The following is a 14,031-nucleotide window of genomic DNA, read 5'->3' as shown; positions in this document are numbered from 1 at the left end:
TGAGAAGAGAAATGCGACATGGCCTTGGGTCGCAATGGCCAGGGCACGTTGGTAATTTTCGTGATGCCCGTCGACTCAGCCGGCACCTTGGTCATTGTTCGCGGACCCGCCGTGATGCCGGTGACGTGAGGGTCCTGGAGCATCGGGACGGGTTCACATGTGCCTTCGGCAGGGTCTATTATGAACGCCCATTGGTGGAGGAGACAAAGAGAACCCTCTTGCGGAAGTTCTAAACTTGTGGGAATTCAATTCAATCTCAGTCGTGAAACCCCGTCCCTGGCTAATCTGGCGCTGCATTCTGCTCTGGGCCCCGCTGCGGTGGGAAATTCGGGGTCGGCTCGGGGCTTGTCCACCGACGCTAATGGCTGCCATTTGCAGTCTGTGTACTCCGTAAATGCAGGCCAAAGAGCGAAGTCGCATACAATTATTGCTGAGCTGCTCAAGTCTGCCAAGACATCATTTCGTTGAGAGGAACAGTTGCCTTCATTTTGTATCCTGCACATGCAGTTTTGCCCACTATCGGGCCCTACCTTCCGGTTGTTGGCCCTGGTGGCGTGATTTGTACTTTCATCAAAGATGGAAAGAGCCACCGTCGGTCCTCGTGGTTCTGTCGGCCACCTCTTCTCCCACTTGGTTCAAAGAACAGCTTGAAACCCCAAGAGAATTCTAAACGGCTCCTTTAATTATTCTAAAATTATTCTCTATTTCGATGAATTCATCTTGCCAAACCTCCAGATCGTCACAACCTGTCACGTAATCACCATGGCCACGCAGCCGTCTGCCAACTGCGGAAAGAGAAGAGTTAGCTCTCCTCTGGAGGATCTCTCCCATCGTAGAGCGAGAATAGATTCTTCAAGCCGCACGTACAACAACTGGTTTGTCCCAGGAGGCGTTACACCGTCATTAGAGAATATGGACAAATTGCGAGAATCAGCCACGGAAGCGTTCGAGCCCCGAGGGCAGCAAGAGCTTTGCTCTTCAGGTGAGTGAGACATAACATTTGTTCGACGGGAGCTGACTAAATTCCTAGATGACTACAATGATATGGGCTTCGAGCTCGAACTAGCAATGATAAGCGAAATGCAGACACTGGAGAAAAATTTGACAGCATCATCGAGCTCTACTACCGATGAGCAATTCCATTGTGACGGCATCGACGACGCCGCGCTCCAAACTCTCTTGGAGGAAAGCACGGGAGCAATAGGAGAACATCCCCCTTCAAGTGTAGTTCGGGCCTTTGATGTCGAGTCAAGGTTTGCCGAAGACTACGACCCCAACCTACAGTTTTCCTCCCCGCAAACCAATGAAAGCAATGAGACAATTGGTAGCTGTACCAGCATCCAGTCTACGGAAACGGTTGATTGGGAAGACATTCGTAAGCAAGCCTCAAGCTCCCAGCAAGCAGTCAGTGATGTTTCCGGCTGTGAGCAGACACCGGACCACAGGGCTCCTCTAAAGCTTCGCAACGGCCATTCTCTTCTCTCCCCGCAACCATCCGCTCCCACGCCACAGGCCTCATGGACAGCTGCCCCCGTCAATATGCGCTTGTTCAATCCATCCCGTACATGTTTTCGACTTCGTGAAATCACAGAGTCCAAGGCAGCCATGATGCAGCGCCAACCCCACGCTGTGTATAATGTCTTTGCTCGCGTGTTGTACTCTAGTCGAGAGAACTTCTTTCGAAGGCAACATTTCCAGCTACGGGACTTGCTATCAGAGTCGCCGCCATATCTCACAGGATCCCTGTTAGGCTAGGAACAAGGGAGCTCTATTGATAATGCGGCCAGGGAGTTTCTCGAACCTACCCAAGCCGGACAAAAGTGTTTCTGTCGCTGCAAACTAGAGCCGTCTCCCAACACAGAGTCGGGAATCGCTCTTCGAATGCTGGAAATTCGACCCAGCACATGGAAAGAAATAAGGGAAGTACAACATCATTTGGAACGAAACGATCTGGACTGTATAATGTAAAGATGTAGCCGGAAAGGTGAACAAAAGCAAGACGAGTCTTGTCGGAATATTCTGTGGGTAAATAACATACAAGAAAACCAAAGTTGGTGTAATTGCATTCCATCTCAAGCTGTTTGATACGGTTGTTCATACCATCCACCATAGTTCTAGCTTTTAATCCATCAATCCATGAAGATTCAATATCCCGCCGCGCCATCTTACCGTGAAAGCATGCAGGACAATCCATAATCACAGCCATGTCTTATTGCCCAAACAAATCTACCCCTTGGTTTCAGACGCTCAACCTAAAATCGCTCATGCCTTGATCTTCAGATACGGCACCATTCGCTTCTGGACAATGGCCCGAATCTCCCTCTGCTCCGTCGCAGTAAGCGGCTGTCTCGACGCAGGCTGTCTTCGTGCCCAGCTCTCCTCTGTCTCAACAAGCCTGACGTCGTCCTTGTCATCCGGTGACTCGGCAAATTGGTACGAACGACACATGCAATTTGTCCACGCAGTGGCTAGGGTACCTTATCAGTTTTTTTCTTCTATTCAGCGCCTGCGACAAGCTGAAAAGAGAAAAAAAGGGAGAGAAGAGGAGAGAAAATACTCACCTCTGTCTGTCGGCACGCCATCCCAATCATCCGTCAAAAAGTGCAGAAACCCGCCATGGCTCACCACGGCAATCTCGTCGTCCCCATCGCCCGCCATCTCTCTCAGCGCCCTCCTCGCGCTCTTGGCCCTCGCCATGAGCGCCTCCATGGTCGGCTCAAACGCGCTCCCCTCGCCCTTTTGCGTCCACGAGTCCTGCACGCGCTGCAGGTCGATCTTGTCGCCAAACTCTGCACGCAGCGCGGCCTTGCTGGATCCCGTGTCGCACGGCGCGTCAGAGACCTCCTGCAGCGTGTCGAGCAGCACGATGGGGTAGAGCCTGTCGGGGCCCCCAAAGGCCAAGTCGCACGTCTTGATGGTCCTTCGGAGCGGCGAAGCCACGAGCCTGGTGAGCCTGGCGTGCGACGGGAACGCGGACCGCAGGTCGGCGCACTGCTGCTCGCCGAGGGGCGTCAGGTCCGGGTCGCGGATAGATTCGTTTTCCACCGAGAGGTTGTGGATGCCCTGCGCGTGGCGGACGAGATGGATCGTGGGAGGCATCGTTGCAAAGTTTCTCGGCGAGGATTGAAACCCAGTCGAGGTCTACGCGGGGACCTTTTCGTACAAGCTGTGTGAATCGACGTCCAAGAGGGAAAGGGAGGCGGGATTTTGGGGGACGGGTGCAAAATCACGACAATCTGTTACAAATTCTTCAACTCATTGACCACCCACCATCGTGAGTCCGGCCCAAGAAGAGGAACCCACTAGCTGCCATAAGTACCTAGTCTAGTCACTGCTCCAGTTTGGCACTACGCCTCTCCCACAGAATAACAATGTTGCGGTGCTCGGCCCCTGGCGATATGACGCTAATACGCCGTTCCCCGGAGTCCTGTGGCCCGGATGGCAATGAGCCAATTGTGTGGAGGCTACTTCGTATTGTCCACGCCCTTTGAGCGATGCGGGGACGGTGGGGAAAATGGGTAACTCCCTATTCGACCAAAAGTCTCAGACGGTCATGGGATCTGACCAATTGAGATATTTCAAGTTCTATCCCTTAGAGTGTGATAAAGTGCCAGCCAGGTATCGGTCCCCACTTTTCTGCGATGCCTAGCGGGTACTTTTCTGGCAATAAGGTCAGCCACTCAGCTGCGATATGTGCGATGTAGCTCTTTGTAACTTAAAGGATTGTTAGTACTTTTATCATCATATTATTTCTTAGCGGGATTAAGTACCTTTAAATGTAATGTTTTTGATTGGCTAAAACCCTGGTCTGATACCTGGCTGGCACCTTATCACGTGCCTACTCCGTATCCCCTCAGAGCAGTTAAGGCTCCAACGAGGTCGCGGGACCCACAATACCTGGTTACCTCAACTGACTTTGGTGACAGACCAAATCCGGCCACACCAAAACCCCCTACAACGCGGCACAAGAAGCCGTAATAGAGGTCTTCAACGGCGAATTTTTAATAGATGACGAAAAAAGCATACGTGAGCAGGCAGCTGATAATACCTGCCGGCCTAATAACCCACCTATTAAGGCTCGTAGGCCGAGATTTTAACCTTTTTAACCTTCATATCGCGATGCCCTCAATCGCCGCCGGGCAGCTCGTTAATCGCGTTGAGGCTGCGAGTCTTCCGATGTAGCTCTTTATAACTCGAAGGAATGTTGGTACTTTAATCATAGTGTAAATTACTGGGGAAATTCATGTACCCCTAAAATGTGCGCTTTTAATTCAGCCGAAGGCTGACTCTACATTAATCCATAAGTTTTCCGAATAATGAGGGTTTGGTGCAGGCTTGACAAATAAGTTTCTATTGGTCCAAATTTTGTATGGGAAATCGCGAAAGAAGGCTGGATTGGTTGGTGGCTCTAGAAAAGTGGGTAAAGGACAGCCACCGTCTGTCGGTGCTTCTTTGTTTACTTCTCTGTTTACAATCGTTTACAATCGTTTACAATCGTTTACAATCGCTAAATTTGCCCAGCGATCTGTTCGTTTGCTTGGCCAGCAGCCTTTCTTCCATTATTGAAACAGATGTACCGCATGGTTGGGTATGGATTATGATTCTAGGGGTAATATTAGTCCTAGATCTGAATTGGCAGTCCATTGCCCGTCTTGCGACCGAACAAAATCACCAAGTAATTTCGTTAGCAGGAGGAAATCTGCCAATCCAACTACAACCTGTCTGGAATGCCGGGACCACCGCAATTCCGAGGTAACTGACACCATTGATATACTATATATGCCTCCCTAACCTGATCAAGCGTGCCAGGTCCAAAGGTGCCGTCCTTGCATTGAGAAAGCTGGCTGTCCGTCCTACCTCAGCTGAGAGATCTGCCCCGAAAAGAACCGACAGAGACGCTGGCCTATCGCCTCCTAACCAGAGATCTGGAACCCAACCTACATCGCCAGAGAAGCTACGGCAACAACATACAGCTAGGAGTTTGTTCGGAGAGCCAGGCAGCCAGCCGCAGATAGTGCTGGGGACGCCGATCCCACCAACCCAAGCGAGCTCGCGGCTCTTCCGGGCTCTAGCTCCCTCACCGCCTGTGCCGCCCTCGACCGATCCTGTCGCCTCACATTCTGATCCATCTACTGTCCGAAGCAGCACGACTGGTGTGGACTACTCTTACCTGGCTGTTAGGTTCCACAAGGGCGGGAAGGACTCGCAAGATGATGCCTCCAAGGCCGGCGCCAGGGCCAAGCAGGCCACTATTCGGCGCGACCATCGTTCACGACGCCGTGCAGGGGAGGCTGTGTCACTAACTCCCACAATCTCTCAACTCGGCGTCTTTGAAGGTTCTGATGGTCCTGGAGAAGGTATCCTTGTGCTGTGGTCCCGGCAGTTTGTTCAAGCTAACCACGGAACGTAGCTGGGAGTCAAGATCGACTACAGGCAAATGAGCTCCCAGATGGGGATGGAATGACCAAGGAAGCGGATGACAGGGGACAGTTCTCTGAATCTGATGTTGACGTCGAGGACTATTTCAACTTGCTGCTTTCACCTGCTCGACCACGGAAGTACCTCGAACACCTAGGGGTAGAGTCTGATTCCGATCTAGGGGACGAAGACGGGAACGATAATAGCAATGCCTTGGACGAAAGCCCTCTTCGCTATTGCTCGCGGCAGCCTTCCAGAAAGTCAGGGCCTCGTCGCCGTGCTCGCCGTGGTCCTGCCCCTGGTACAGGAGGGCGGCCAAAAAAATCTCAAAGGCAAACTCGATCGTCGGGGCCGCCACGACGGTACCGGAGTCCAGTGATGATTCCACCTGAAGAATCGGCCGTATTTCACGCACAAGATCCGGTGTGGAATGGGGACCTGGACGCTTGCGCCTTGACCTGTCGTGATAAAGCAATCCTCCGTGAGTTCTGGACAAAGCTGGACAATGACCAAATGCAATTTTGTGGTCGATGTCAAGAGCGTTGGTTCCAGATGAAGATCGATTCTGATGGCATTTGTGCGCGTTGCTGTCGAAAGGATGATAAACGCGGCCCTGAAGAGCCGTACTTCTTCTCTGTGGACAACCAGTTGGATTTTGGCTCCGTACCGACTCAATTGCCTCAGCTTACACCTACTGAAGAGTCTTTAATAGGCCGTGTTCACGTCCACGTGAATATTATGCTTGTGCGGGGCCAGCAGTACAAATATCGGGGACATGTTGTTCACTTTCTCCGCGAGGTTGGCTTGGTGTACAACCAACTCCCGCTTTTGCCGCGGGAGTTGAACACTGTATTACTCCGTCCTTCCAATACGTCGTCCCATGCAAACCTTAGCCGGCAATTCACCCGCCAGTTCCGTGTACGCCGCCAGCCAGTTGCCATATGGCTTAACTACCTCCGGCGCCATCATCCTGGCTATCGATGCATCGTCATCGACGAAGAGCGGCTGAGTCAATTGCCTCAAGATGGCAATGTCCTGGACGACATCCCCCAGAGCCAGGTGGAGGCTGCCGAAGTTGGACCCGAGGAAGATGAGGAGGCAGAACCGGACCTGGAGGACGAGGCTGCGGTGCCGGACCTTTTGGCCAAGGACACGGAGCTCGATGCTCTGCGGTCTATTCTTGCCGGAGAACCAGAAGCTGAACCAAGGCTTTCCACAAGCTTCCAGGAGCAGGTGCAGCACGAGCTGCAGCTTCCGAATATACGGCGCACACCCATTAATGAGTTCAATCGCTCTCATGCCCTACTCTCCTTAGCTTTTCCCTGCCTCTTTCCTGACGGGAGAGCCGACTTTGTTGAGCCTCGGCTACGGTCAATCGACTACAAGGACTACATCGAGCACGCGATGCGCTGGCATGACGGGCGTTTTGCACGCCACCCGACCTTCCGCTTCGTCGCCTTCAATACTCTGATGCGGTCACAGGCCCGTGCACGGTCCAAATTCTTCGTGAAGCAACACGATGGTAGTCATGAACCGCTCACACGGGAGCAGCTTGTTCAGGCACTGGAGCACAGCGAGGACCCTGAGGCGCAGGTGCTAATCAACTCAATCACAAGACATGCGGTACCTATTCGCGGCACGCGCCCCTTCTGGAACAGGAAGAGGCAGGACCTCGAGGCCTATGCCTACAACCTTGGATGTCCTGGTGCATTCATCACATTCAGCCCGGCAGATTTACACTGGCGGAGTCTCTACCAGCACATGCCCCGATATGATGAATGGCTGGCTGCGTCCGAGTCCGAGAGGATGGGTCTCTCGCGCCAACTTTTGCGTCAGAATCCTCACATTGCTGCTTTCCATTTCTACCGCCGATACTGTTTCTTTCGAGATATCGTGTTAAGCAAGAAGTTCAACATTACGGATTACTGGGATCGGTATGAATGGCAAGGGCGTGGCAGTCCGCACAACCATGGCCTGTACTGGATGGAGAATTGCCCAAGAGTCGACATGGTGGATGAAGCCGCTCGTGATGTTTTTGCACGCACGTGGGGATTCCACATCACTGCCATTAATCCTGAGCCGACTAGGACTATGCCCCAGGGTGAGGGTAACCCCCTGAGCGTAGATCCACTGAGTACAGAACTGACATTCCTGCGTCTCTCACAAATCGTCAACCGCTGCCAGCGCCACAGATGCAATACCACATACTGCTTACGCGTAAGGAAGAGAACCGTTGATCTGGCGAGGGATATGGAAGGCGCTGCTGCAGATATCGAGGCGGCCAATGCGGCCAATCCAGAGCGGGAGTGTCGTTTTGACTTTCCTCGTGCCTTGCGGGAGCTGGCCGCAGTGATCAGGAAGGAAGGCAAGTCGTACTATGTCTTCGAGGCGGCGCGGAATGACAACCTCATGAATCACTTCAATCCCGCCATTATACTAGGCTGGCTAGCCAATATCGACATATCTCCTTGCACCAGCCTACAGGCGGTTATTACGTACGCTGCCAAGTATTGCAGCAAATCTGAGAAGAAGACTGAGCCTTACTGTAAGCTTGCAGACCAGGTTTTGCCGCACACGGCACACCTTCAGCCGCTATTATCCTTCTCCTCTCGCCTGATGAATAAGCTGATTGCCGAGAGAGATTACTCGGCGCAGGAGATTTCCCATCTTCTCCTTAACATTCCTCTGCAGGAAGGCACGCGGATGGTGGTCTCTGTCGACTGCCGTCCTTTGGAGCAACATGCACGTTCGTATCGCGTGGATGAAGATGTCAACGAGACCGTCGGCAGCTACAGGAGGTATCTCGAGAGAAATGACCAGCACGAGGATGCAACTTACCTCGAGTACCTGCAATCGTATAATCTCAAGACGTGGAGGAGACTCGCTGCCAACGCGAAGAAGAGAGTCCTGTCTTACTTTCCTCGATACAGGTCCGTGGAGGCATCTCCCCAGTTTGGTGACTTCTGCCGTGTTAAATTGATGATGGCTCATCCGCATCGCTCTCCAGAGGAGTTGCTCACCGTGGGCGGGCAGCGGTTCGATTCCTTCGCGGCTGCGTACAGGTTTTGCAGAGAGCAGCACCGTGACACCCATGCGGACGATCATTATGGGGAGCCAGATACAAATGAATTGAGGGCTGAGGACGACGAATTTGAGCTTGAGGTCCATGAAGAGCCCATTGTGGATGAAGACTGGCATGAACTCGCCCGCATGCTTCCCGACCGCCCGCTGGAGGAAGAGGATATCGACATGCTCGGCCGCCGAGACATCGACATCAATTATGATTGGACCCCTCACGTTGGACGGTATACTGATGACGGTATTCTCAAGGGCGACTACTGGAAGCAACGCAAGGCGGCAAACCGCCTTGACCTTGATGTGGATCATCAGCCCTTGGAAGCTCGAGATTCCCTAAACCGGGATCAGCGCTTAGTATACGATACCGTGATGGATCACTTCCTGAATCAGGAACCCTCTCAGTTGCTGCTCCATGTGGATGGTGGAGGTGGTACCGGGAAGTCATACCTCATTAATTTGCTCTCCGCGCACCTCCAAGCCGCTGCTGCCGGGAGAGGGACACCTGTTTGGCGTGCCGCGCCCACTGGCGTCGCGGGAAATCAGATATCGGGCACTACTTTGCACTCCCTGTTACACCTTCCAATCAACAAGGACTTCAAGCCCCTCTCGCCCACTGACATGGCCCAGCTCCAGAAGAAGCTGAAGGACATCAACTACCCGATCATCGATGAGAAGAGCATGCTGGGACTGCGACAGCTTTCTTGGATCGATGACCGCCTGCGCGAGGCGTTCCCGAGTAGGAATGAGGAGTTCTTTGGTAGTCTTAACATCCTTCTGGTTGGCGACTTCTTCCAGCTTCCACCCGTGCTACAGAAGCCGCTCTATTACGATAAAGAGGTGCAGGGAGTGGAGATCAAAGGCAGGAACGCATATAGACGCTTCGATAAATCAGTCTTCTTGAAGGTTGTCCAACGGCAACGGGGCGACGATCAGAAGGCGTTTCGCACAGCTCTCGAGGAATTGCGGCTCCTCCAACTGTCAGTCGAGTCCTGGAAACTCCTTTCCGGTCGAGTACAGGCGAAGCTAGATGATCTGGAGGTCGCCAGGTTCGCCAACGCCTTGCGAGTATACGCCACGAAAGATAGGGTGAACGAATATAACCACTACCACCTCGACCGCCTCGGCCGGCCAGTCATTCAGGTCAAGGCTAAGAATGTCGGCCTTGGCGCGGCTGCGGCGCCTGATGACAAGGCGGGCAACCTTGCGAAGCAGATCCCTATATGCATTGGCGCCCGTCTGATGCTGACATCTAACCTTTGGCAGCCAGTTGGTCTCTGCAACGGCGCTCGCGGTACCGTTTACGATATCGGCTGGGCACCGGGGGCTGACCCAGTCCAAGACCCTCCCTGTGTTATCATGATGGAGTTTGACAAGTACAGTGGACCTGTGTTCCTGACCACCGCTGATGGCAGAAAGATTGTCCCGATTCTCCCAGTAGACAGGGACTTCCTCATCGGAAGCACTCTCTGCACTCGCACGCAGTTTCCCCTGATCGTATGCTACGCCATTACGGTTCACAAGTCGCAGAGCATCACTGAAGATGTCATCGTGACAGATCTCTCCTGTCGGGACTTTCAGACTGGTTTAAGCTACGTAGCTGTCTCTCGCGTAAAAACGCTCCAGGGCTTGATGCTGGATGCGCCCTTTGATCGTGGTCACCTGTTTTACGAGTCTCCACCAGAGGGTATGAAGATGAAGATGAGGGATGAGCGGCATAGAAGACGACAGGTCCTTACACGGAATCCATATAGGTCAGACCACGGCTCTGCATAACTAGATAGCTAGCTAAATGTAATGGCTTAATAGTTGCTTGGCCCAAGGACTCCCAGCCTTCGGATGATCGTACCCCTTGCACCCACAGCTCTAACGTGCAAGGGGTGGCGTAGTATTTTTGGCTATAATCCTTGTCCCGTGACCTTGTTGGAGCCTTAACTGCTCTGAGGGGATTATGCGGCGGTAATGATGGGTCTACCAGCAAGGGTGGTACCCTTGGAATTAGAGGCAACTCGTATCTCCTAAAAGCAGCGAAGACTACAATTATGTAGCTGCGGGGATAAGCAACCAATTACAAGCTTCATTTTACATGGTACCTTAATCCCCTAACATTTTATATGATGATATAAGTACCCGTGATAATCTAGGTTACCAAACGCTACATCATAAACGCTCCAATCTTCACTATTTTTGATTTCTTTGAAGTCACCAGCTGCTACCCGGGGCCCTGTGGATACTGTGACCTAGTTGTAGTCTTCGCTGCTTTTAGGGGATTATTATTGACCAAGTGACGACTGGCCAAATGTTCACAGTCACAGCCCCCAGTGCTCGGGGAATTGGGTTATTCATTGATGAGTATTACCCTCTAAAAGACGTATTCCACCTCCCTCTCATGCTGGACACCTGGCGTGAGGTGCACATCTGTTGTTACATACAACACGTCCAACTTTTGGTATCAACTAAAATAATAGCGTTCGTCAACCAGCCTTGAAAAATCTCTGCTCACCGGATGAGGTCGCTTCTGTTGGAGTGCAATTTCATTGTTCCCGTAAGACTGCCGGCTGACAAGAAGATCGAGAAACACGAGCCTCGCCAATCTTCGCGTTTTCCCTCCATGACATAGCATCAAAGATCCCAAATACTATCAAAAAGATCAAATGAACACCAGGCAAAGAAATCACAGCTCGATTAGCGCTTCCTCTTGTACAGGCTTCTTCATGGGTTCATGTTGTGGTACCGACGGGAATGTAGGCTGCGTGTATCCAGTATAAGCCCATGACTGAGGAGCCCCTGGCTGTTGCTGAGGCGTTTGTTCTGTAGACTGGTGAGCAGCAGGCTGGTGCCAGTACTTCTGCTGAGCTGGCTGTTGCTGCGCCGTGGGTTGCTGCTGCTGAGGGACCAAAACTTGCTGGCTTTGCGGTTGAGACTGGGTTTGGGTTTGGGAAGGCCGACGACCTGCCTGGGCTGGCTGAGCATGGGATTGCATCGGTGTTGCTTGGTTGGGTGCAGTAGTGGAAGCTGGCTGCTGATACTGCATGGAATGCTGGAGACTAGGATATGGCGACGGAGTTGAGTCCGGAGCTGGCCCAGGTGCAGACGGGCCAGAGGGCGCTTGCACCGGGTGCTGTTGCTCAGAGCCGAAATAGTACGAGCCTCGACGGTCTGTCGACGGTGAGACGGGAGCTTGCTGGGGCGTTTGTATTCCTTGCGCTGGTTCTACTACAGGTGCCTGCTGCGGATGATACGGGTCTTGAGGGACAGATGGAGCCCGTGTCTGCCAACTGTTCGTTCTCTGAGGTGGCGCATATTGGCCTGTATGAGGCTCTGAAGGCTGGCTATAGGAAGCGAATTGAGGCCGAGGAGTTGCTTGTGGTGGAACTTGCTGTTGTTGATACGATTGAGCTGGAGGGACTTGAAAACTTGGAGGAGGCGCTTGCCCCGTGTAGAAGCTTTCAGCGACACCAGGATTGGCGTGAGCTTGTGACGGCATAGAAGGGTATGCACCTGTAGGCTGCCGAGGAGGCGGTAGACTGTAGCCACCTAGATTTTGCTGACTATAGGCTTTTGAAAGGCGTTCTTCCAGCATACGATCGTAATAGCGAACCACGGTGGACAGCTTGGCATGGAGATCAAGTAGCGTATCTACAGTGCGCAAGTTAGCAACGTCGATGCCTTGCCAAAAAGTAACAGTAGATGGACTTACCGTGCTTGCTCATAGTTTCACCATACGTTCTTGCCAGCTTCGGACGCAAAGTGCCGATACTGTCATAAAGTTCCTGAATCTGCGGCTCGCGTAATATCGTTCCTGGTGGTTGGGTTTGGAGACGGTCAACCAGTGTGGCAAAGAGGTTGATGTTCTCGGCTTCAACAGGAGTCAATTCGTAGTCGTTTTTTGGGAGAACGAATGGTGTTGATGATGAACCAGTAGGACGGTTTGATGTTTGTTCCTTGAGTGCAGCAGCATGTCTCTTCTTCTGTTCCTCCATGTCGGCTAGGGACGCAGCAATCGCGGCTTTTAAATCAGCATCCTCCTCTTCCTCTAGCTTTGATGAGTCCTTTGTCGCCTTAGCCCTGTTTGCTGCTGGCTCCACATAGCCTCTAGAGGTGTTCTTGACATCTTCCAAGCTCATTGCGAGTGCCTTCTTCAAGTCTTCGTCGAAACCATCATCCACACGCGCATTCCGAGGCTGCATGGCCGATGTACTGCGAGTTTTGTGCGGGTACGTGGGTGATCGATCCGGCGGACCAAGTTCCCTGTAGCCCTTGCCCGTCAGCTTCGCATAACAACCATCGTCAACTCGGACCGGTGCGTGAATGCCCAAATGTGGTAGTGGGATCGTCTTGCTGGAGCATTGCTGATCGAAGCAGTTGCCACAATTTCTGCAGTGATGCTTTCGATTCGTAAACGTAAAGGCGGTTCGACAGCGCATGCAAACGTCTGAATCGGCCCATTCGGGAGGCTACAACAAAATGAAATGGGTCAGTAATCGGTCGGAGTTGGACCTAATCAAATAAACTCTGATATCATACCGCGCTACTGTCAATCATGCTACTGGCCACCGTTACTCGGGGAGGAAATTGATATCCCTCTCGCTGCAATGTTTTGTAAACCTCGTTAATATAGGATAGATCGTGTCTGCCCTCAGTGGCTGCTGCCCATTGCTGCACAAGCTCGAGAATCTTGTTCTTCACGTCGGCGTTGACCGCAACGGCTCCAACAGCTTGCAAAAGTGATACCAAATTGTCCATAAACTCGCGCGAGGCAACCTCCACAAGGAAATGCGATCCGCCATTCTTGACACAGGTGTCTGTGAGCTGTTGGAATAATGTGTTAGCGAAGATGTCATGGTAGCCGACGAGAAGCCAGCCGCCGCATACATTCAAGGCACTTAGTTGGGTGTTTGGGTTCTTATTTCCAATTCGCTTCTTGAGGGATCGCATGGCCTCTTTGGGCGCTACGGTTTTGGATCTGATGATGTCGGATATCTCAAGGTTCAAGGCGATGTCCTCCCTGTCACCACGGTCAACAAAGGCTGCGATATGCTGGCACCTGCTGGGCACAGGCGGGGCCATCATGGTACTCACAAGCTGCTGCTTGTTGCCTTCTCAATCTGCTCATCCAGGGCCGTGTTGGCCGAGGATGACCACCAGCTCATCATGGTGGCGATGGGTGGTTCCGGACCTGGGGCAGAACGAGGAGATGGCGATGCTGGCTTTGCTCGAGAAAAGTAGGTCGGCGAAGGCGGGGCGGGCGAGCAAGAGACGACAGCGGCAAGCTACAGCAAGCGGATGCAAAAGACGATGCGTCGCCGTGTCCCACACTTTAGAGGCTGATTGAAGATGGATGGTGACTCGTGGATGGTAGATGGCAGCCTTGCCAAGGACGATGAGGAAGGTGTGGTGCCGCCTCAGCTCGGGTTAAAGCTGGCCGCTTGGTTACGTTGGCAGCCGGGCGTTGCGTCAGTAATGTGGAGCACGGGACGACGACCAGTTGACGTCTCGACATCTGACTCTTGCGGAAACGGGTTGCATGAGAGTGTG

The 14,031-nt window shown here is 52.7% G+C and overlaps 3 protein-coding genes across 4 annotated transcripts; 1 reads left to right on the top strand and 2 right to left on the bottom strand.

The window, feature by feature from the left end:
• Positions 1–762: 762 nt before the first annotated feature.
• Positions 763–1,755, top strand: J3458_000558 (uncharacterized protein; the record flags this gene model as incomplete). The annotated part of the gene is made up of 2 exons (XM_007810797.2): positions 763–982; positions 1,031–1,755. The coding sequence occupies 2 exons, from the start codon at positions 763–765 to the stop codon at positions 1,753–1,755; spliced, it is 945 nt and encodes a 314-aa protein (XP_007808988.2).
• Positions 1,756–2,262: 507 nt separating this feature from the next.
• Positions 2,263–3,099, bottom strand: J3458_000557 (uncharacterized protein; the record flags this gene model as incomplete). Its single annotated transcript, XM_007810798.2, has 2 exons — positions 2,263–2,468; positions 2,562–3,099. 2 exons carry the CDS (start codon positions 3,097–3,099, stop codon positions 2,263–2,265), a joined length of 744 nt encoding a protein of 247 aa, XP_007808989.1.
• Positions 3,100–10,624: 7,525 nt separating this feature from the next.
• On the bottom strand, positions 10,625–13,872 carry VPS27_1 (Vacuolar protein-sorting-associated protein 27). Of its 2 annotated transcripts, XM_066116206.1 has the most exons (5): positions 13,576–13,872; positions 13,369–13,501; positions 13,021–13,305; positions 12,194–12,950; positions 10,625–12,132 (listed from the first exon to the last, which is right to left on the bottom strand). In XM_066116206.1, the coding sequence occupies exons 1-5, from the start codon at positions 13,647–13,649 to the stop codon at positions 11,168–11,170; spliced, it is 2,214 nt and encodes a 737-aa protein (XP_065978088.1). In that variant the 5' UTR covers positions 13,650–13,872; the 3' UTR covers positions 10,625–11,167. The 2 variants fall into 2 exon arrangements, with proteins under 2 accessions (XP_065978088.1, XP_065978089.1); XM_066116207.1 differs by having other exon boundaries at positions 12,194–13,305; positions 13,576–13,855.
• Between the last annotated feature and the right edge of the window lie 159 nt (positions 13,873–14,031).

The sequence above is a fragment of the Metarhizium acridum genome, assembly GCF_019434415.1.
Source record: "Metarhizium acridum strain ARSEF 324 chromosome Unknown scaffold_1, whole genome shotgun sequence".
Taxonomy (NCBI): domain Eukaryota; kingdom Fungi; phylum Ascomycota; class Sordariomycetes; order Hypocreales; family Clavicipitaceae; genus Metarhizium; species Metarhizium acridum.
This window is presented reverse-complemented; position numbering and strand designations above follow the sequence as displayed.

What these genes read in the sequence shown, in the direction of transcription:
- VPS27_1 (XM_066116206.1), bottom strand. Translation starts at nt 13,649, where the DNA reads ATGATGAGCTGGTGGTCATCCTCGGCCAACACGGCCCTGGATGAGCAG. An exon ending in GCATGATTGACAGTAGCGCG is followed by an intron (nt 12,951 to 13,020) that starts GTATGATATCAG and finishes ATTTTGTTGTAG; the next exon opens with CCTCCCGAATGGGCCGATTC. An exon ending in TGAAACTATGAGCAAGCACG is followed by an intron (nt 12,133 to 12,193) that starts GTAAGTCCATCT and finishes TGCGCACTGTAG; the next exon opens with ATACGCTACTTGATCTCCAT.